Genomic DNA, 23,119 nt, shown 5'->3' on the forward strand with positions numbered 1-23,119 from the left:
CAGTGCTGAAAGATGACAGCGCTACCACGAGATGAATACTACAGGTCTGCCCTGAAAAGTCAACTTATACCAACTCTCCCATACCTATGGCAAAACCATCAGGAGTGAGGACCCCAGGATGACCACCCCAGTCAGAACATCACAGTGGAGGTTGCAGAAAGCAGCTGGGGAAGGCAGAAAACTTACTGAAGTGCTCACAGCTTCACAGCTCAGCCACAAGCCAGGCCAGGCAGATGGTGGGACTGAAAAACTGCTGGAGTCCACAGAACAGCAGCATTGAGCTGTGATTACAACATTGAGCAGCAGAAAGCATATCTCCATATGAGATGAAGAAAGACCACAGCTCAGGGTTCCCTCCACTCTTCAGAGCCTTGCCCATGGCTGTTGGTTACTGTGGAAGTCCAGCAATACACCTCTCTTTTCCCAGTGCAATGCGTGACAGGCATGACCTCGCTTAAAAGAACCTGCTTCCAAGGACAGATTCTGTCCTCCTCCTCAGATACAATATAATGAAAATTTGGTTAACATGGACACAGGACTGCAAGGATATTTTCTCTACTCAGACCTTGCCAGATTCCTTATAAATGGAAAACAGTGACAGGACACGTGGGAACTTACTTTAACCTCTTAATTACCAAGTGCTGTATAACCACCCTGTCCTCCCCTAAATCTCCAAACCTGTGGATAAATCTTTGATAGGACTTCAGCGAAAACACTGAAGCATTATCACGTATGAGGCAAACCCCTTTCCCAGCCTTTTATTGAGGAAAAGACAACTGAGTAGCAGAGGTCCCCCCGACCCACCCCTAATGGCATTCAGAAGAACATCCCACCCCCGAGGGGTGGCACAACTCTTCAGTCTAATAATTATTTTATTCACCACTTCCTCTTTCTCTAAAGAAGCAGTAAAATGCCTAACCAGCTCACAGCTGATTATGTACAACCCTGAATCAGACAAAAACTCACAAGAGTATATGCGGGGAAGAGAAAGGGAGAGGACGGTACTGTTCGTCTCCATTTGTCCCCTCTAGATTCAGTCCACAAATTAGTGTCTGTATTCCACATACTTCCACCAACACCAAGAGCCATTTTTATCCAGTGCGATGTCCACTGCCGGCAATGGACACACCACAACGGCCAAGATGCCATTACGGGTACTGAGCCGTCTGAGGCTCCAACTTCCCACCTCTCACTGCTGTCAGCCCAAGGTAAAAGCCAGTGTCACCTCTGTTTCTCTGGCCTGTTCATTTCAGTCCATCTTGGCCACAGCCTTTCCGAACTGATTGTGCTGTTTTTCTATCGCTTTTTTGTTTGTTTGTTTTTAAAAAAGGAGTTTCATCTGTGTTCCACTACAATTACAAATGAGACAGAGTCATCCTGTCTTCCACCAGCACAACATCTGGCCCAAACTGGTCTGTGCACTGCTTCACTGTAGCCAGAATGCTGAGAAGCCGCTGGTCTAGGGCATCCAGATGAGGGTCAGAAAGCACTGGTGAGATGGGATCATGCGACATAGCAGTTTTTAAGGCAGACTTCAGTACTCCATTCTTCAGGTAATTAAGTCTGTTCCAGGTAGAAACCCGGATGCTGCAAAAGAAACAAACACACACGTCACCACACCACTGTCTAGCTGAAGTCCCATCAGCAATACCAAAGCCAACCTCTTGAGGGAACCTGTTATCTCAAGAATGGAGTCTTATTACAAAAGTGGTTTTGAGATGGTAGGGTCCAGGTATAACTGCATTATATGCAATATCTAAGTAGCGAAACTTGAAAATTGAAGGTGAAGAAGAAAGAATCTAATGTGACGTATTTCTTGTGTTATACAGGCACACTTTCAACTGCTAGCAAGGAAGTTCTTCAGTCCTGAGGCCTCCCAAACACAATTTGAAAAAGAAAGAAAAGGAAAGAAAATTAACAGCCTGGCTGTTAATTCAAACACAAAACTCATGTCACCTCAGGAAGAGCATCACTAACCAACAATTAATCACAAAGGACAAAAGTCAGTTGACTGAACTTCCAAGAAAGCGAAGACAGGAGTGATCTTTCTGCCACACTGGCCATTGAACTTGTTTGTATCAGCCCATCTGAAAACTGTCTTGTTCTGTGAAGTCTCTTGGGATTCTTCCCCAAACTTTTGTGTTTTAGCACCACTGGTCTAAACTCTTGGCCCCGATGGCCTCTAAAGAAACCACCAACATAAGAAAGTGTTGTAACGAACCTGTAGTTAAAACAATTACGTATATGAATTCTTATATGGCATTTGCCTGGCATCAGAAAGAAAGGATATCTGAAAAGCAGGAAACTGCAAAGTCTCTTACACAGATGAACTTCTCTTACGGTTGCATTTGGGAGAATCTAGATGAGAGACACTCCAAAAGATCCTCATAAAGCAGGAAATTAAATATGAATTTAAAATTAATGTAGGAAAACTAAAGAATTTGAAAATCATTTAGTGGAACTGTTCTCCATATGGATTCGAAAAGAATCTTGCAGAATGTAGGCCAGGTGTACTGTAGCGTGCATAGAGCCTTGCTTAGCGCAAGCAGGGGCTGAGAGCTCAGGCTTTCTGCAGAGTTCCCAGGTTTCACAGGCCCTGAGGAATTCAGGAGATAGAGCCTTCCAAGGACAGGCTCAAGGAACTCTCAACTAAATACTTAATTTGGAAGGCTTAAAGGAGTTGATGTTATCTTGAAGTAACAGAGGCAGGAAACTGATATATCAGTATTTTTCTTCCTTGAACATTTATCTATTTGTTAATGAGAAGTAGCAATGGCGTGGTGAGAGAACAGCCACAGAAAACAAATCAACAAGTCACAGCCTCTAAAAAGAAAACAAACAAAAACACAGCTCACAAGGCCAAAGCAGAAACAAAATCCTGCAAAACCCCTACAAACTTCACTTTGAAAGGAACACCCTGAGCAGTGCTGCAGTCTTATTTAGAAAGAACATTTGGAAATGAAGGTAGTTCAGTTGCCAGGCACGTTGAGTCTTTAGCTTCTGTCAGGGAGAACTCAAACTGTGATGTGAACTTTTATTCGGCAGGAGCTGGATGCAGACAGCTGCAGATGCAAAGTACCTGTCACACTGAGTAAGGATTGATTTGAACCAGTGACCTGGAGGTGAGACTACTTCCTACAGTCTACCATCTGATTTACTACCTTAATGAAAATGCATTTCTCAGCTTCTTGAGCAGTGACAATACATCAAACAAATATAGTACCTCAAAAAACCAAAGCACTATGTACCCAAGCAAACATTTGCAGTTTACCAGAAGGCTTCAAACTTTAAAATTATATTGCAAACCTAAGGACAGCAATTGCATGAGTAAAGTGAACAGCATCCCTGCATTTCACTTACATGCAGCACTGATAAAGAGGAGCTAAGATACTTCTTTCATCCAGGGCAGGATTTCCAAAGCTGAAAAGCAAAAATCAAAACCAAGTGAATCAGCTGAACTCCTAATGTTGTTCTCAACATCAACAAATTTGCAAAGAATTAAAAAAAAAAAATCAATACTAGGCAATTTCATGCTCCAACAGCTCAAATCATTTAAATTAAAATATAAACAGGTTATGACCAATTACAGCTGTAAGTCTGAAGAACATCAGCTAATGTACTGGATAAACAGAAGCAACACCAGCACACCTAGTTCTTTATCAGACCAAGGCACCTCAGAAAGAAGCTTCAGAGGAGTTTAGAACTTGAGCTCATCTTGTGAAGCTAGGAAAAGGAATAATTGGTATTCTGGACACAGAGAGCGGGAGCTTTGCCTGTCTGACACAGCTGGAAAGGGAATGAACAAAATAGCAGCCACATGCTGGTTTAGATGGCCAAGCCTAGACCAACAGTTCAACAAACAAGGTGATCAACTTTAACATTTAATGACCACACTTTCTAAGGGAGGCTTGCCAAAAGGATTTCACAGCATCTCAAGCTTCACCTAAATACATGCTTTTTTTAATAGTTTCACCCCTCCTCGTAACTCTGTTTTCAACAAAGAACTTTCCCCTCAATAAATATACTTAGTCTAGCAGTTTGGCATTACTCCGCTCAAATAATTCTGTTATTAGTAGCTTTAAAACTGGAATAAGCTCCCTAGGGAAGTGGTCACGGCACCAAGGGGTGTCTGGACGATGCCCTTAGTCATATGGTTTAGTTTTAGGTAGTCCTGGGAATAGCAGGAAGTTGGACTCAATGATCCTTATGGGTCCCTTCCATCTTGAGATATTCTAAGATTCCATGAAAAAATTGTCCCCCTACCCCTTATCTCAAAGGAGCTGAAAGAACTTTACTTAAGCTGTCAAGAATACAATTTACTTCTGGGCCTGCAAAGCCCCACCGGAAATATTTTCATAACATTATAAGCACATAACATAATGAAATGTCTGACATAACCTTCAACTGTCACATTCACTTCCAGCGACTAATACATTAATTTCCTCCCAGCACATGGCCAGAGCATTACAGAAAGAAATTTTTTTTGCCAAATTCACCTAAAGCAGTCCGAAAGCAGCAAGAATTAAGCAGTCCCAAGGTGGAATGCATCCTCCTGACATAACTGAAGAAGTGTTACTGAACAGACTGATGCATAAAGACAAAATACTCAACTCAGCCACTGCAGACAAACTAGAAACAAAGGAAGGAAGGAATCCACTATACAAAAGGCAAACGGGGAAAGAAACTCCAAGCCTTTCAAGGATCTGTCTAGATCAGAGGTCTCAACTTCCGTGTACATGTCATGTAAGTGGTATGCAAAGCCACTGCAGAGCAGAGTCTGGCACAGGAACCGCCAGAGGTAACCACCAGAAGCTGCTCCATCTGCAGAAGGGGAAGCTCACTTTCACTGCAGATGGTAGTGCCCATCAGAAAAAAACCTCAGGAGCCTCTGGACTAAATAACGAGAAAGTAGAATTGGTTATCTTTGTTTTTAAGAAAAAATAACCAAATTGTTATGATTTAAACAAGGCTGTATCTTCCATAGGATTTTTAACTTAAACTATGCCAGCCAATACACAAAAACTATAGCAAAGACAGATCAACTCACATTTTACACACATATGCTTAAGAGTAAAGTTTGGCCTCAAGAGGACTTCTCATCAGTTCCTCTCAGTTATCACATGCTTCATTTTTGTTTCGATAATAGTTAATGCCCACGCTTAGGATGTCATCATATTTTGCTCTCAGTATCAGTTCTATCTCCATTTTAAACTTTTAACCTTTTAAAGCCAGAGCCGACAGATCCAGAAGGCGGGGAATGCCAAATTATTCAAACACGTTTTGAAAAGATCTACTTTTACTATGGCATTCACTAATACTCCCAGGTAAATAATAATCAGTAAGTTTTTAATCTTCCATTAATTAAAAGCATAAAAAGGAGAGGCTTTTCTGGGGATAGGAGGAGAGACACAAGCAAACCTTAGAAAGTTGCTTGGTGAAAAAAGGTCATACTGTGCTAATTTGGGTGTTTCTGTAGTTTAAGACTTTGCCCAAAGCAGTGATAGTATCTAGAGCACAGAGTAAGCATCACACCCTAATATTTGGTGAGTAATTTCTAGAAGAAAGCAAGCTTTGGATTTCTAGCACAAAAGGTATTAATGAAAAAATTAGTGAGAGAAAGAAAAAAAGAGAGATGCAGAGCAGACAAAATGTGTGCCCTTGTGCTCGCCACTGCCTGGCCACCAGGATTTCCCACACCCTCACCTTTTGGCATTATCCAGGAGGATGAGCATACTGGCTCCTTCATCATCCTGGAAACTCTCATAATGATGCCGGTCAGCGTTCCCAATCAAATAGTCAAAGATGGCGGTGTCAATGATATCAAGGAGACGAGGGCCCGAGTCATATGGTGAAGTCTTCTTCACGGCATCACAATAGCTTTCATCATACTCCCACCTGCAGGCCACCAAGAGGAGCAAAATCAAATCTTTGAGGAGTGCACACCAAAGGTATTTATAGCTGCCCCTTTATTCACTTACAAGTGCGTAAAGGTGAGCACAACAGTCAAGGCTATATAAAGAAGAAACAGCTAGACAGAATTGTTTTATTAAAAGACTAAATCCTGTATTAACACCTGAGCATATGGAGCAAGCTATAGTTTCAGTGCAAGGTTACACATCATCTTTCTACAGGAATCAAGGTCAGAATTTGCTTCCTCACTGCTCACAATTCAGAAGTAGTTGGGCTGCCTCACAGCAAGATTACCGTAGTAAATTGCCTTCCTTAACTTCCTAACTAAGGACTTCAAGTACTGTGTCTATTCCTATTGCCTCGACCTGTTTCCATCAGTCTTGCTTTCCAGTGATCCTCTTCATTTTTTCTTCCTAATGCAAATAATCTCATCGTGGTTACCAATGACCTCCTCTGTCCTGAGAATGGCCTCATATGTGTTCATTATCCTTCACTCACAGTTGTGTCTTTCGTCCCTACCTTCCTTTTGGAGTCTCTCACCTTCTTCTCCACTGGCAAGATTTCAAGCTTCCCCTTTCTCTCCTCTCCTTCTGCACACAACCTAGGCATGTACTTGCGGTCTTATAACAGGAATGTCACGTCTCAATTCTCTAAAGCTAAGATTTTAAATTTTCTTATTTTCTTCTTTACAGTTTTCAAAGCTATGCAACACCACCACCAAACAGCCAAATCTCTGGTGTATATTCTTTCCATCTGTCAACCTAAATAACAAGTACATCTATAACTTCTTCCACGTAAGGACTGAAACAATCCTTCACAAAATAGCAGTTAAGTTGGAAATGCCTTAAACCATCTGTGAATTGGAAACAGAAATGGAGGCAACACAAGCTGGAGAGACTCGCTGACATGCTCAAAATTGCACAGAGTCATAAAAGCAGGGAGAAAATCAGAATTTACCTACTAGAACTGCCACATACCCCGCCTGATCTTCTAGAGGTCTGGAGCCTAAGCTCCCAACAACCCATCTTTCCTCCAGTTATCCAAATCAGAGCGGTCAAAAATTATCTTCTGAGTGTTTCTGTTGACATGTCACACACACTCCTCAAATGCTGTCTCTAGTTCCCTCTTTCTTTTGCATCAAGGTGCAACTCACATTCCAACTTACGGCACAAAGCTCACAACGTACTCCTTGTACTGGACACATTTTATGCTACATCCCTCTCTCCCTCAAGTGTTTCTCTGTCCTCTTGTTTTATTTTAGATCAGTACTTAATTTCCTTGCAACAATTTTTCAGATATAGTATGCTCCCTCTTCTCATTTTCCATTCAGATTTTCAAGAGAGACCTTTCTCCGACATTTATTTCTGATCACTCATATTGTATCAGCATAGGACTTTGAAGGTCAGGGATTTTATCTGTTACATGCCCATTAAAAATTATGTACGCTAATGTGACTGTAGGAATTATGTTCAAAAGGTCACCTCAGGACAGAGTAGAAGCAGCTCAATCTGGAAAAAAAATTCTGAAGTTATTTTTCCATAATTACCAGACAAAGAAAAAGGAGAGCATGACATCTAGAATGTTCAATTCTCCTGATGCTCTCAAAGTGAAAAGCGCAACGTGACGAGGTGCAAAACAACAGAACCATGCAATCCCATCTGAACAAGGCAAGAGCAAGTAAGTTTAAAATACAGCGAATATCAAATGAACATAGGTATCAGGGTAAACTCCTGTGCAAGCAGGCAGTTTATGATGAAAAACAGTCTCTTAAAGAAAGAAACACCTCCAAGAAATTCAGGCGATTCATTACTGCAATTTACCACGTACTAGATACAGCTGATTTTGACCTGTTGAAAAGGAGATAACATCTGCTGGTCAAAAATCAAACTGTACTCTAAAACAATTCAATGAAGACTTTGGATGAGATTCTTTCTGAACAAACATGTTATTGGAAATCAACGGATATTTTGGATCAAGGACTAAAAAGTCTCTTTCCATTCACTTGCTCAGGACAGATTTGGGAAAATTTACTAAGCTCAAAACCATCTGCTCTGGTCACGGCAAAAACATCTCCAACCCTAATACTCGGACACGTTACATCTACAGTACAAGACTGCTAGATCCCATGTTTGTCCTTCTCTGAAAGCATGCGTTAGCTGCTGAGCATGGTCACCAAATACTGATGCTATTCAAAGCAAAGAACTTTTCAGTACTACCTACTTAAGCTAAACCAGCTCCACAGCTCTTGAAACAAACTACGAGGATCAGGAAATCAGGTCTGGCAGAAAACACCACAGTGCTACCATATTTTAGTGGGCCACAGAGAGGCACAGTGTCAAAAGAAGGTCTAGTGGCACAAGAGAGGAATCTTGGTTTGCCCAGGGCCAAGAATTTCAGAGCTTGGAGTGATTGTATGGTGGAGTTCTGTTCCGGGCAAAAAGTAGGAAAAGAACAGCACTTAGTATTGTGGAAAACAAGATTTCTTTCTTGCTTATTTTAATTTAAATCTCATCCTAGACTTCTTGGCTTCTACTGCTGTATCAAGAAAAAAAAAAAAATTTGTCAGCAAAACTCTAGGTTTCAAGAATACTTGCTCCTTAATTAGCCACTGTATTTCGAGGGTACTTCCAGTACAAATTATCACACATAAAGAATAACCCTATCATGTTCTCATACCTGGCAAGTTTGCCTTCACGGTAAGTCCTACCCCATGGGTGCCGATGCTTCTGAAGAGGCCAGACATCTGGCAGCCACAGAGTAACCGACCCCTCCATGATGTCCCCATCTGCACAAGCTGGTTCTGTTTCCCGACAATAGTAGCACTTCCCATAGAAGCAAGTGTTATTACCTTACAAAAAAAAAAAAAAAAAAAAAAAAAAGAGGTATCAAAAGAGTAGAACTTAATCCAAGGGATGCCAACTGAAACTGAGAAGCATATTGTTGCAGCAAAGCCTTCCCTGCAATAGGATTTCACTGCACTTGACCTCATGCTTCCTATTTCTGAGAGGGAGAGGCTCAAAAAAGCATCAAAACCGTCATCTATTCATTCAAAGCAACATTGAAGACTAATATTCAAAGGAGAGAGTAATTATATTTTCTGATGTTTTTATCACACCAAGACTTAATACAACACTGCACTATCAACAGGTTTTTGTGATCCTTTCCTAGTCCTTAGGACCCTGACTTTACAACCTTAGCACTGCTTGATTTTTAAATTTCACACTTCATGCATCAGATTTTCCACTTCTTTGAAAAAGTTGACCAAAAAGAGACATGTGAAAGAAGACTAAGCAGAACTCAAATTGATTTGGAGCCCTGAGACCTGTCACACTTCTCAGTTATGTGAGCTGATTCAGCAGGGGAAACATAAACAAGCTGTCATTCTGATATGACCTAGGAGTACGGATCTGTCAAAAGTTTCATAAGCATCTTCTGACAGGAGAGGAACAATGAAACCCTGCAGTCTTTAGTCCATTAAGGCCTATGTAGCCTGTAGCATAGTGTAATCTACACAGCTTAGATTAACATTTTTAGCTTAACTTTTCCTAACCTGCGTTCACGTGACTCTTGCCAAGTCAATTCCAGTTCCATACTCAAGAGATGTTCTTCCAAAATATTCAACCAATATCTCACTTTGTGATTCCACTTATTCCCTGTCCTTTAAATCCAGCGTCCTCCCCAAACCAGGCCCAGTTCACTGAAAGACGTGTTTTTCACTTTCCATCCTTACACCATGGGCCCAAACCCCACATCACAATTCCTCAGCCAGCCAGCCCTCCTTTGCAGTCTTCCATCCAAGCCTGGCTCTTTTGCTGCCAGTATCCCAGTTAGACAACTTCAGGACATTAGATGCATGAAAATTTACAGCATAAGAGCTTCCAGCAGACCAGATCTCTTATTTGTATAGAAAGCCCTGCAAGTCTCTCTTCCTATCCATGGCCTGCAGCAGGTCTAGCAAGAGACGGAATTCTTTGAGATTCTAGCTGCAACTCTAGCAAATCTCCACTGAGTACGTGTGAATTATCTTTTCTTCAAAACATAAGAAACTTGGTCAAATTTGGGTGCACAAGAGATCACAATCCTCTCCCCAGATCCACCCATTTCTTTGCTTCATGCTTTGCAGAACCGGCAGTTCCAAGGAATCTAAGGAAAGGCAATAAAAATTTCTGGAGCCATACTTTTCAAGTCAGTGTATTTGCTAGAAAACTGCTTAGTTATCTTGGCTGAAATTAGAAAAAGTAAAGTCTGCCTGAGGCAGACACCCAATCTGAATGCAAAAAGAGTTTGGCAAGACAGAGCAACGCTCATCTGAAAGTTACACCTTGTAACTGAAAGTGTTAGGCAAACTTAGTAGGTGAGACTACCAACAGTGCTTGTAATAGAAATATACACAGGCACATGTATTTATCAGTGGTAATGAACAATCATCTCTAGAGTCTTCTTATTTAAAAAAGAGTAATAATTGGCTATTTTATGAAAAGCCTGAAGGAGTTGAGGCTGCAGCATAAGTAATTTCTTGGTGCTTAAGGGTCACCTGGTAGGAGTTCACATTAATAATTCCCATTAAGTGCCCTTCGCTGCATTATTACTGTAAACAACATACGGAAATTCTGACACATTTAGTTATGAATGCTCAGCAGACTCCAATGTAGCACAAACAACACCTAACACCAACTCATGCATTGGTTCTATAAATCAGCCCAAATCACCACTGTGTTCACATTAAATAAAATTCCGTTTTTTTTCCTTTCAGGTCTAATCATAGACTTTTCTAACCACCTCTGACAGCAGAGAGAAAATTCTTACTCAGAAAAAATCTCATCTGTAACATCAGCATGAGGGAACACAGGAAAGTTGCAGAGGGAAAAACTACATGGAGAGAATAAAGTCCTCCTCCCCTGCCAAATGGGGTTACACAAGCGTTACGATCTCTCTTGGCACCGAAAGAGACTTACCAGTTTCCTGTATCATAGTTAACTGTTCCATAACTGGGTCAGATTCCCATGGTTCTTTTTCTCATTACACGTTTTTCTTTACTGGATTGCACAATCCATGGAATCCACTTACCCACAGTCATGAAGGTACCCAGAAGCTGCTCTGTGGCAACCGGTTTGATCTCTGTACGTAGGTTCACAAACCTGCCAACCACCAATGGAGCTCGTCGGAAACCCAGAATTCTGATTTGGGATGAAAAAACATGACATGAGAATTTGCAACATAGGCAGCAGATCTAAAACAAAACAAAAACACAGTCTCTGTGCCATAGTCTGAAATTGAGATGACTGAGACCAAAGAATAAAGTTGGAACCCTGCAGCAATCTCCTCTCTTCTCCAAGGCAAAGTAAAGAAACTAATTTTTCTTAGTTGCCTGGATGTTAAACTGGCTTTATAGGCCACCAGTGACACTCCTTTATTAGAGCATTTGCAGCAGAGCAACTCAGGATGCACCATGCTCCAACTCTCAGAAATCAGACCTCATAGCAGAAATATACATCATCTGTCTTGGGTACAGGCTGAAGCAGTAACCATATGGCCTTTGGGCTGGTCACCTGGAAAGATCATTTATAGTTTGTGGGAACTGGTATCTATTAAAATGTTATGTTTAAGCCCAATTCAATTATACTTGAAAGTAAACAATCTAGGAGTTATTTTGCTTGGCATGGGTGGGGAGAAGGGAAGAGAGAACGGCAGTACAAAAATAAATGTCTGAAGTGTCTGAAAAAAAAGAGAGGTGGGAAGAATAATCATAAAACTTGCAGTCACAAGATCCAGATTCCACTCCCATGTCTGCCACAGTCTTTGCGCTGTCACCACAAATGAAAAAAGTGCTTACAGGAAGAGCACAAACATCAGTACAATGTCAGCCCCAACTCTCTTAATCTACTTCTGATACCCTTTTAGCAGTCTCTGCATAAAAAAAAAAAAAAAAAAGACTGAAAAGATACTGTCCCTTCTGCAAAAGGGACAATCTACATTCTAGAGAGACTGGAAGAGTCACTCTAACAGCTGCAAAGTATTTTTTTTTTTTTTAGATATTCAATGAGTAAATCCCCTTCCATAAGTATAAAATACCTCTAAGAAAGAGCAACACAAAATGTCTGCCTGAACAAATCATGTATGCATAAAGACAAAATTCATAGCCAATACAGGGAATTATGTACAGCTTGAGAAAATACAGGTGTTCCAAGTAAATAAACACAGAGCTTAGATCTGGAAAACCTGTACCTATCTTTTCAAACCCACAGAGAGAGGAGAAAGGCAAAACAAACAAGCACAAAACCACAACCAAATAGACAGCAAGGAAGAGCTGAGAAAGAGGGGTTCAGACATTGGAAAGAGGCTTTGAATTGTTGCTTTATAATGTTTGATCACTGCTTTTTCAGGGAAACTGAAGCCTGTATGTTTCTTGAAAGCATAAATAGACAACAGACACCTGGCTATATCATCTTTCTTTGGTCTTAAAATACTCCAATTTTGGCCCACCACCTCAAGAATGCAACAGCAGCAATAGGATTACACAACCAGTTATCACCAAACCTTCCTAGAATTACAGACTTCCATTGCCTGTGCAATGAGCTCCACAGATGAATTAGGACTAACAAACGTATATTTTACCACCTATGAATTCAGCCTCTTGATGAAGAGAGCCTCTGTGATGAGAGAAGAGGTAATGAGCCTCTTACTTACGTACTGAGAAAGTAGTGATGAGCCTCTTACTTACGTACTGAGAAACCTCAGTTTAAGTTCAACTATTCTATTTGTCCCTCCTTATTCCCCTTCCCAAGATTTTAAGTCTCTCCATGTAAGTTTTCACATCTTTATCTTCAGAAACCTTCTTCAAAGTGCCAACATAGTCCCCTTATAATAAGGAGACCAAGACTGCGCTCATTTATTCTAGATGAAACTGCACCTCTTAACTCATATTTTATAACTATTGACATTCAGTGTTCCATATTTTCTACCCCATTCTTTGTATGTCTTGTAACTTTCTTTTTCTTCTGGTAATTGCACCTCCAGCTCAGGTCCACAAAACCACCTGGGTACTCCTGAATATAACAAATATACAAATAGCCATTTTTCCTCTAGGATGCACCGATTCATATTTAGTCTAGACTAAATTTTTAGACTAGACATTAGACTTAACTTTTTAGCATACTGGACATTAACTTAACACATACATTCAGCACTTCAGACTCTTCCACGGGATTTGGCAAAGCTCTTTCTTCCATATAATATTAAACACCAGTTGTTTCAATGCTCATTCTCCTTTTCAGATTTCTCAAACAAATCTTAAATGTTAGGAATCTTGCACAGATCTTCAAGATGAAGTTTCACAAAAAAGCTAATAATTTTTCTTTTTGGCTTCAGTGCGATACATTGGCAGGTTTAGAAATAGCTCATATCTGAGGTGTATTCTTCAATGGACCCCTTTTTTGCCAACCCTGAAAAGCGTTTACCAGAGACAATAAAACCAGGTAACCCAGTAGTCCCATACCTATCCAAGTGAAAGGCTGCCACTTCTGCGTTGTGTCTGTCATAGCCAGCATATGGTTCTCCTTCCACTACATAATCCCTGGCATATCTGTAATTGAAAGAAGTCAAATAAAGTGATTCATGCAGGATTCGCATCAACTCTGCTGTTCAGAATAACAAGTGCGATAACTATGCTATGTTAAAGAGAGTCTGGGTCACTTTCAAAATGATTGCCAACGGTAGAGAGAAAAATTATTAATGAGATTAAATAGCATACAGACTTCTGAAGCAGTAAATAAGGAGGAAAGGTCAGTAATGTACAGTGGTCTCAACAGTTTGGGAAGCAGTGCCCATTCAAACTAATGAGTTTGAATTCAACCATATGCCAAGTCACATCTAAGAACAAAGAGCGCAGACAGAGCTACAGAACAGGGGACTATTTATACTGGAAAGCAGCAACTCCACAAATGATTTTGGGGTTAGAATGGATTGTAGATTAACATGAAAATACAATTTGATATTGTGGAAGAAAAGCCAAACGCAATCTTTACTAACTAGACGATCAGCAAGCATGAATCTGAGGACAATACTGGATATAAAAAGACCCTTTATTCTGCTGGAGAAAAGACACAATGAACAGCAAGAAATAGAAATTAGACACTCATTACAACAACAATGGTATATTTTGCTGAAATGGTGGGCTTTTGCTCCCCCTTTTTTTTTTTTTAATAGATGTTACCTAAATAGTCAAGACAAACACAAACTTCGAGATTCATGACATTTGAATCTGGTCTAGACAGTACCTAAGAAGCATGCTTCAGATGAGCATAAAAAACCACAATTAGGCTGGATTTCAAGTAATTTTGAAATGAGACAGCTAACCCTCACGACATGTCCTTGCAGTCAGGTCTTTTGTATGTACTTACAGCAGGCTTTTGAAAACATGGTCACATTTTGAAAACTGCGGAGCTAAAACTTATTGGCAAAACGCAACCAACTTCTTGCCTCCATGCACAGCAGGCATCTAGTCCTTTCTAGAGCAAAGGCGGCAAATCAAGAGAATTCATTCTTTTTCCCCAACCAGTAAGTTTTCTCAGAACGGTTTTTACTAATAACTTTCACATACCTTTCAGGACAAAACCTAGTTAAAGAAACTATCTTGCAATGACAGAACAAGACTCTACCTACAAGCCTAGCTATTCACCAGTCACAAACAGAACATGGGTTTACCAGTATGGCTACTGCCATACTGTCTAGCATTCCTATAAACTGTCTAGCGCTCCTATAAACATTCCCAGCTGTACATATCCTTGATGGAGCATAGTCACTGTGTTTGCCTGCACAGACGTTCCATTATGGGAATGTAATTTAATGCTTGGTGAAATGCTTTACAGCACTCACTTATACAGAAAGCACTATAGAAATGCCATGTCTTGTTACTGCATTTATTAGACAAGGCGCCTGTCGTACCACCAAGACTTCTGTGTGAAAGGTTCACACTGTTTAATCACAGTCCAGCCCACAGCGAAGCTCTAGCCAGACCCATAGCTGACCATACAGAAACAGGCCTGTGAATTCAAGAAGTGGAGGGCAGATTTTTCCCTCATTCTCTAATAATTCATTAACATGACAAAAAAACTTCACGCTTGCTCAACCCAATATCCTTTGCAGAGAGATGTACTCATTCTGTGCTGACAACACTTTACATTTGCAGTGCACTCCATAAAACACACCTGCCTTACTTTTTTTACATTTTTCTTTCTTCTCCTTTTCCCCAAAGGCAAACAGTTCAAAAAGCTTTACAGATGTGCACAAGACTCTTCATAAATGTTCAATCACATCAAATTTCCCTGAGGTTCACTGTAAACAGAGGCCATACCAAGGAAGTATCGCTACTCGCCCATTCTTACATTGGTCCTCCAGTATTCACTATTGGCAGACAGGAAACTCAGGGGCTTTCACTCTGACCTACCGTGCCATTTTACAGTCTTCATGCAGCTACACCAGACATCCAGATATACTTTTAAGACCACCATCAACTTCCACTCCTTCCCTGTTCTTGCACTGCATTCTCTCATGGCAGCTTGACATGACCCTTACTCAGAAAGAGTAGGCAGACTTGTCTCTGCACTGCCAGAACCTGCACTTCCACAAGATACTGCTTAGAAACATCAGTTTTAACCAACATTCCCTCAGGGCTGAACACTGTGATTATTCTTTTAACCTAAAGACAGGCTGTTTGACTATCAAAGCTATGCACCCTGAGAGATGTTGGCAGAGCAACCTAACGTTACTAGAGGGCCAGCAAGGCTCTATACTGTCTCTCTCACAAATAACAGAATGGCCTTTCCATTTATGTATAAATTTGTAACTCAAACATTAAGGCAACAACATGGAGATAAAAAAAATACATAAAGCAGTTATTAATTCAGTCATTGAAGGCAATATTTACCTCTTGGGTTTGAAGACAACCTTCTGTCCTCCTTCAAGTATTAGCAAAGCTTTCAGTTGGGTCCCTTTGTATCCCACATCGGCTTTTACGATTTTCTTTGTTGTCATGGCATGCATAACAGCCCCTAGCTCTGGCGTCTCCTCAGGATACACCTCCCGGGGCACCACCCATTGGGCTGCAATCTCCCAAGGGGACTGCAACGTATGATCAAGCCGGGGGTCCAGTTCTACATGGAGGCTTGCCATCATACGGTGAAAGGCGCGCTGGTCCTCCCGGTTGGCAGCTGAGGTGTCCAAGTTGTCAATGAGGAAAACTTTTGTGAAAATGAAGATGACAAGGAGAATGGCCAACAGCACAACTCGCTGCTTTAGCTTCATGATGACCTTCAACCCTTCTCCCCTGACCCTTTCTTCCAAGCGTTACAGGAAGTCTATTGGAGATCAGGGTGAGGAAGGGGATGTTAGTTAATGAATTTCAGTCATAACTTGCATTGTGAAAGAGGTATCACCACTGAAGCATCTTCTGGTACCCCTAAAAATAATCAAAACACAAATTTACAAAACTGCACTCCTGCAGATCCCACCAAACTCAAAATCAAGTTTATTCTTGGAACATAAGTCTGCACTTACGTACACTTGTATGCTAAAACCCAAACACTTCTATTAAAACACATGAGGTTTGCTGTCTTCCTGTAGCCTTTCAGTGATCTGCACAAAAAGGAAAAATGCCTGATAGCATCTCTACACAGCTGAAATCATAACAGCTCCAATTACCTTGGCCAAGACTCTTGCAGAGAACTGTAGTTTAAGCTGATGGCTCCAATTTCACAAACACTTTTCCATTAGTAAAAGAACCCATGACCTCTGTTTTTCTAAGGATTTGTCCCTCAGGAGAAAGCTCCCAGGTAGATTTTCCAACATTTGACAACTGGTGAGAACAGCTGCAAAGCCTAGTTTCCTCAAGGTACAAGACATAAGAACAGAATAGACTTAATCTGTTTATCGCCTCTCATTTGCTGCCACTATAATTTACACATCTTTTTTCCATTCTTAAAAAAAAAACAAAAAAGAAAATAAAGAGAAAAAGAAAAGGGGGATATTGTTACTTCCTTGCGGTTAACTATGTATCTTCTGCAGTCAACTGTAAAACCAATAACCACACAAAATAAACAAAATATCTGTAATCTCAATACCAAATTAAAAAGAAAAAAAACCAACAAAACCCCAAACACTAATACCGCTTCTTCTCAGAAACCTCACCTTCAATACAGTTAAAGCCACATCTCTGTTTCTATATTTAGAATGGGCTGCAAGACATGTCTCACCCCTCAACAAGCCTTTGCCAGTACAGTGTTAGCATATAAGGACCACAGAACACATAGTTGATCAACTGTATTTCAATTACGAGGACAGAAATCATCTTCATAATATTAGCTGAATGTAGTCAAAAGTCAAATGGAAATGGATACTAAGGCACATCTCTGAGGAACGCTCTGAGCCAACAGAGGTTTCTCTCTGCACAAGCTATGCTAACCATGAAAACCACAAATGGCACCCTGAGCTGTGGTAGGACTAATATAGAAAAGCCTTCTCCTGTGATTTAACAATAAGCGTATAAGCCAGTCATTATTAATCATGTCACTGGAAAACAAGCTGCACAGGGTAAGTTAATTTACCAGCAGCAACCAAAGGACAACCAAACTATGACTTGCTAGCCAAACACAGATCACAGCCATCAGTGTCTGTGTGGACATCGTGCCCTGCCTGCAGAGGTCATGGGGGGTACAATGGTTCTGAGGGGCCTGAGCATATATATGAGATGAGGTACATCTCCATCGAAGATTAAGGCGGTGGCAAACAGCAGATGACAGTAAGGTGCATCCTTTGAGCAAGTCATCAGTACAGAATCAGATTTGGCACAGTATAACAGTACTACTATAAAAGCACATGCAAGCCCAAGAACGACTCCACAGCACCTTAAATAAATTTATATCAGGTCTACAGAAAACCCACCCTACTTCCCCAGCTATGTGGCCCTCCCACCTTCCCAGCCATCAGCGTTAGCATTCATACAATGCAACCCAGTTCAACGATCTAGGTAGCCAACCCACCCAGACATTAACCACCTCCTTTGGTTTGTGTGTGAAGCACCTACTATCATTAGTTTTTGAGACAATGCACATTTTATCGTCTAACTACAAAACACCACTACTGGTACAAGTCAGAGAGACAAGGGAGAGCCACACAGCAGCTCCAACAGTGGGAGATGACCCAGCAAGTGTCTACAAAGCCTATCTGTCTACAGAGGGGCACCTGAAGCTACTCAAGCCAGCGCTGTCTCTTAAAGAATGGCCCTGCCCTCCATGTACTTCCCACCTTCATGCAAAGAACTCCATGAAAGATTTGATCATTATTAAAGCTTGAACATTTTAATTTAATCATTTTTAGCTCCAGTCCTCCTTCAACCAAATCTGGTTTCCCATGTAGTTTCACAAGCATCTGAGAAGGGCACACCACGAGACCAAGAACAAGTGTTTCTCCTGGCAGCAGCACTAGTGATTAGATGTATAGGTAAAACTACAGCACAGGCCAGCCCAACAAAGGATAAGCAGCTGAACCACTTAGGAACAGTCACAAAGAGCCCACCACCAGGGACGAGGAAATTCAGTAACAAACTGTCAGCTCTTCCTATTTTCAAAATCACTCCTTTCAGCACAGCGACCAAGCTGAGCACCACTCAACTTACTGGCGACACACTGACAATGCAGGAGCATGGCTTTTAGCCCAGTTTACCATCTGAAATTTTTGCCATCATTGTCCTGTCTCAGTTAACAGCTGAGTTCAGTTTGGCCCTTCCCAAGTTACTCATCTTGCCTCTTAAAACACTTCCTATAGAAGCAGGAAAGAAAGTGAAAGTCTCCTAATGACAACAAGTTAAAACTGAAATTCGAACAAGTGGTTTAACATTAACAGCAATGACAGCAACATAAAAATCCCATGAAGGGTAGAGGGTAGGGTGAAAGAAGGCTACCAAGTCTCACGGATCCTTCAAACTAGTACTATGGTCCCCTGAACTACGTAATACTGGTTTTCATCTATTGAAAAATCAGTGCTTGTGCAACAAATCACATGTTTATATGGAAATTAAAACATATTATTGTTCATCTCAGTTCTGTTTAGGCAGCTTATGTTCTCCAAACGGCATGTCGATCTGCATATTACACACTGCAAGCACGAGGATGAGAAGGGCAGACAAGGAAGATGCACCTGACCTGAGAGCCCAAATTCTTGCAAATACACACTCAGAGAGAGAGCCCTAAGCAATATTATTCTTAAACCTAAGAAAGCAAGCGAAGCGGATCAGACTATCACTGTCCCCTCTCACTGCAATTTCATAATTTCACTTCTTTAAAACTAGTAATTCAAAATAATTTTGAACATTGCTGTTATCAAGATCTGCTTTCATCATTTTTAAAATCCATTGGAGCTTGTTAAGAAGTTACACAGAAGAACACAGCTCATTTCAGAACAGTTACTCCTCATTACTAGATGCGTATACGTGTACACATGTATTTTAAGAAAGCCTCACAAGCCCAGTGTGGGCCAACTAAAGCACTGGACAGAAATCATAGAATGGTTAGAGTTGGAAAGGACCTTAAAGGCCATCTAGTTCCAACACCCCTGCCATGGGTAGGGACACGTTCAACTAGACCTCATTGCTCAAAGCCCCATCCAACCTGGCCTTGAACATGTCCAGGGATGGGGCATCCACAACTTCTCTGAGCAACCCGTCTCAGTGCCTCACCACCCTCAGAGTAAAAAATTTCACCTAATATCTAATCTACATCTATCCTCTTTCAGTTTAAAACCGCTACCCTTCACCCTATCGCTACGCTCCCTCATAAAGAGTCCCTCCCCATCTTTCCTGTAGGCCCTCTTTAGGTTTGGAGCTTAAGCTGGGCACTCACTTTCCTAGACTGATTTTCAGGAATGCTGAGTATCTCCAGGGGTATTCTTTTAGGAGGAGGGAGAGGAGAATATAACTGGACCCACCACTTAAATTAAAGGTCATTTACCTAGTTTATCTTTTGCGGCTGCTTTGAAATTAATTTTGGCTGAAAACCTCTAATGATGTAGATAGAATTTACAAAAAAAAAATAAATTACATATTTGCTATAAGACATTTCAGTAATTCCCTTAAGTGAACAACCAATCCTCACCAAACATTTCTGAAGTTACGCAATTACTCCCTGATTTTGCTCTCTGTAGCTTTAAGCAGGTGAGTCTGCTCTGACTTTTTACTGGCATCTGCTGAAATGAGTCATCAGCTGCTTTTCTCCAACAAACAACAAAACACCCCTGAGGTTGCTATGCAATCGATTTCACACACTAGCTGCAGAGCCTGCACATTACTCCTTAGGTGCCAACATTATGGGCCTCACTGTATGAGCCAACAAAAATTAATCCCTTCATGAAGTTTACCGTGGAGAGCAAGAACTTAAACTTTATTGTTTTAAAGTGAAGATGAAGAGTGCAAGTGTTGAGGTGTTGTAAGAAAATACTTACAGTTTTGGAAGAAAGCAATTTGAAGAAAAGGACATGTCTTTGGAAAAGACTTGGACTGGAAAAGAGGATTATGAAAGCTCAGGAAGCATGAAGCTGGTCCTGGAATGAGAACAGAGGTGGGAACGGTAGCCACAGAAACAAATGAAATAATAACAACCCCCCCAAATTTTAAAAAGGGTAAAACAGGGTGAGGTGTGAGCAGAACTCTGTGGAATGAAGGACAAAAGAGTCTAGAACAATGACAAAAGTAAACCCAGAGTTAATCTCAGAAGGAGACCCAAAGAGGAAATAGTTCCAGAAACTGGCAGGGGTGAGAAGATAAGGCAAGGGTCTTCATGCTTGCCAAAAGGGGCAAAAGGACAGAACAGCCGCTTACTTCTACGTAAGAGTCGTGGGAATACAGCATGCACGAAATGATAGTAGATGCTCTTTGAACCAGAAGGCATCAGAGAAGGAAAAACCCAAATAAAGTTTTCAGAAGTCAAGTATGTTCTAAGTGTCCAACCAGAGCTAACATGATACAACGACAGAGTAATCCCCATGTAACTCCAGTCCCAGAACAACAGACATTCCCTCCTGCTGTTGGGCAGCAGCTGCTGATCTCTTACCAGGGTCAGGTAACTCCTGAAGTGTTTTGGTTTGTTTTTTTCTTTTTTCTTTTTTTTTTCCTGAGCTTCTGCTTAGCATTATCTCCAGCTACCATTACTAAACAGAAGACATAATCCAAAGAGTTTTGTTGCTTTACCATCTGAACTCTATCTCCATGTTACAGAAGTACAGAAAAACTCCCTTCCCTCTCTATCATTTTACCATACTCCTGATCAACCTGGAAAAGAAAATAGTCAGAAAAAAACCAACACAACCTACTTTTTAATAGAGTACTCAACTGGCAGGTTTGCATAAGAAACACTTCTTGTTTTTCACTACCTCTTTGGCATATTTCCTAATCAATTTTGTCTCTCATTACAACCAGGTCTGTATTCTTAGCAAGTAACAAGTCTTCCAAGTCAATATCCAAACAACAGCATCTTCTAAATATCACAGTTGGGTCACTGTGCACACAAACGCCTGAACTAAAGCAGGCCTACTAGCATTAAATACCAACATCATACCACTTTATTCACAGTTCAAAAAGCAGCATGAAACTTGCCTGTTACAAACAGCAGCAAAATCACAGCTACCATAAAGTGGCCTACAAAGTTAGCAGAGGACCACATCTCAGAAAACAATTTTATTGGAGTCACAAGATCAATGCCATGCCGCACATCATAATCTTATTTTTATACCATAAAACTAGAAAGCTACTATCTCAAAAATACTCGTGTACTATTTGCAAGAATTTTGTTATGCTCCAAATGACAAATAAGGTCTGAGGGCAAAGGTTTAGTCAGCACCAGTACACAAAAAATAATAGCTCAAACAGACACCAATGTGAAATAAATATGGTTAAGTACGCTCCAATTCCTGTTTAAATGCACGTTTTATCTTCCTAAATACACTATGCCTTTTGGGATCTCCTATCAAAGGGGCTTTAAAAGTTTTCCAGTAAATCCTGGAAAATGCCTTGAAGAAACAGTGTACACAGTAGTGACATTTTCCTCTTCCCAAAATATACTTCAGTCTCACCAGATCAATCTTTCTTCCTATCCTCCCCTCTCCAGCCAACCCCTCAGTAGCTCATGCCTTCCCTCTCTGCTTAAGCCTTCTTATTTCAGTTTTCAGAGACAGGCTCCCACAGACCTTTGCTTAGATTTTTCAGACTCATTCTGTCACTTCCACTCTCTGTATGCTGCCTGATTTGTGTACGAGTTTAGTAACCCAGTGTACCAGGCATCACAAATGTTTACTTGTCTGCTATTTTTCCACCTCTTTTTCTGTTAAAACCCCCGCTATCTATAGGCAAAATCTTTGCAACAGTCTACGCTCAAACTTTCCTTTCCATATGCACAACTGCACCCCAGTTGAGAGCTACAGTGTAGATAAAATATGAAAGGCCACAATCATTTTAACCACTGCATAATCTATGCCTATAACTGTAAAAGTCAGTAACCGCCCGATACATTCTCACACTTCTTCCGAGAGAAATGAAATCATTTCATCCATCTGTCTGTCCACCTTGCCCCGTTATGTTCCTCAGTAACTTTAGAATACATTTCCTACGGTTCTGCCTAATTTATCGGGGGAATATATGCATGAGCTTTACAAAAACAGCTGGCCAGATGGAGGACAGAAGCCTCAAGAAGCCAAAGACAACCTGGTATTTATATTCTCAATCTTTACAGCAGCCAGCTGGCCACTCGGCAAACAGGAACACCTGACTCAGCTGGCTGCACACATAAAGACAGGGCAGATTGGGACACAGGTGGCACCTGGGTACAGTCCTGGGGAGAGGGAGGCTACTGGGGGACTGAGGGTGGTAGGAGACAGGCAGGAGTTACTATGGCAGGATGTGGCAAACAAGTCCCCAGGAAACCAGGCTTCCTTAATTCCCCTCACAGAGCAACTTTCCTTCAAGCACCGTTTCCTATGGAAACAAAGTTTATATAATCACACTTTTCACCAGTAAGCTTTTGGATCCATCGGCTGATTTCAAATACATCTGAAAGAACAGTAGATGTTTTAAAAACAGAGCTTATGTGTTTATTGGAAATTGGCAGCAGGCGAGCGCAGGGGGAAAGGCTGTGGCATTAGCTCCATCTGGGCAACAGCGTGTGCACAG

The 23,119-nt window shown here is 41.0% G+C and overlaps 1 protein-coding gene across 1 annotated transcript; it reads right to left on the minus strand.

Annotated features, from left to right (window-relative positions):
• Positions 1-494: 494 nt before the first annotated feature.
• On the minus strand, positions 495-16,366 carry FAM20B (family with sequence similarity 20, member B). Its single transcript, XM_009892847.1, has 7 exons — positions 15,836-16,366; positions 13,406-13,492; positions 10,978-11,087; positions 8,587-8,758; positions 5,704-5,895; positions 3,361-3,420; positions 495-1,587 (listed from the first exon to the last, which is right to left on the minus strand). The coding sequence occupies exons 1-7, from the start codon at positions 16,210-16,212 to the stop codon at positions 1,356-1,358; spliced, it is 1,230 nt and encodes a 409-aa protein (XP_009891149.1). The 5' UTR covers positions 16,213-16,366; the 3' UTR covers positions 495-1,355.
• Between the last annotated feature and the right edge of the window lie 6,753 nt (positions 16,367-23,119).

This window comes from Charadrius vociferus, unplaced genomic scaffold (genome assembly GCF_000708025.1).
Source record: "Charadrius vociferus isolate BGI_N301 unplaced genomic scaffold, ASM70802v2 scaffold39, whole genome shotgun sequence".
NCBI lineage: Eukaryota > Metazoa > Chordata > Aves > Charadriiformes > Charadriidae > Charadrius > Charadrius vociferus.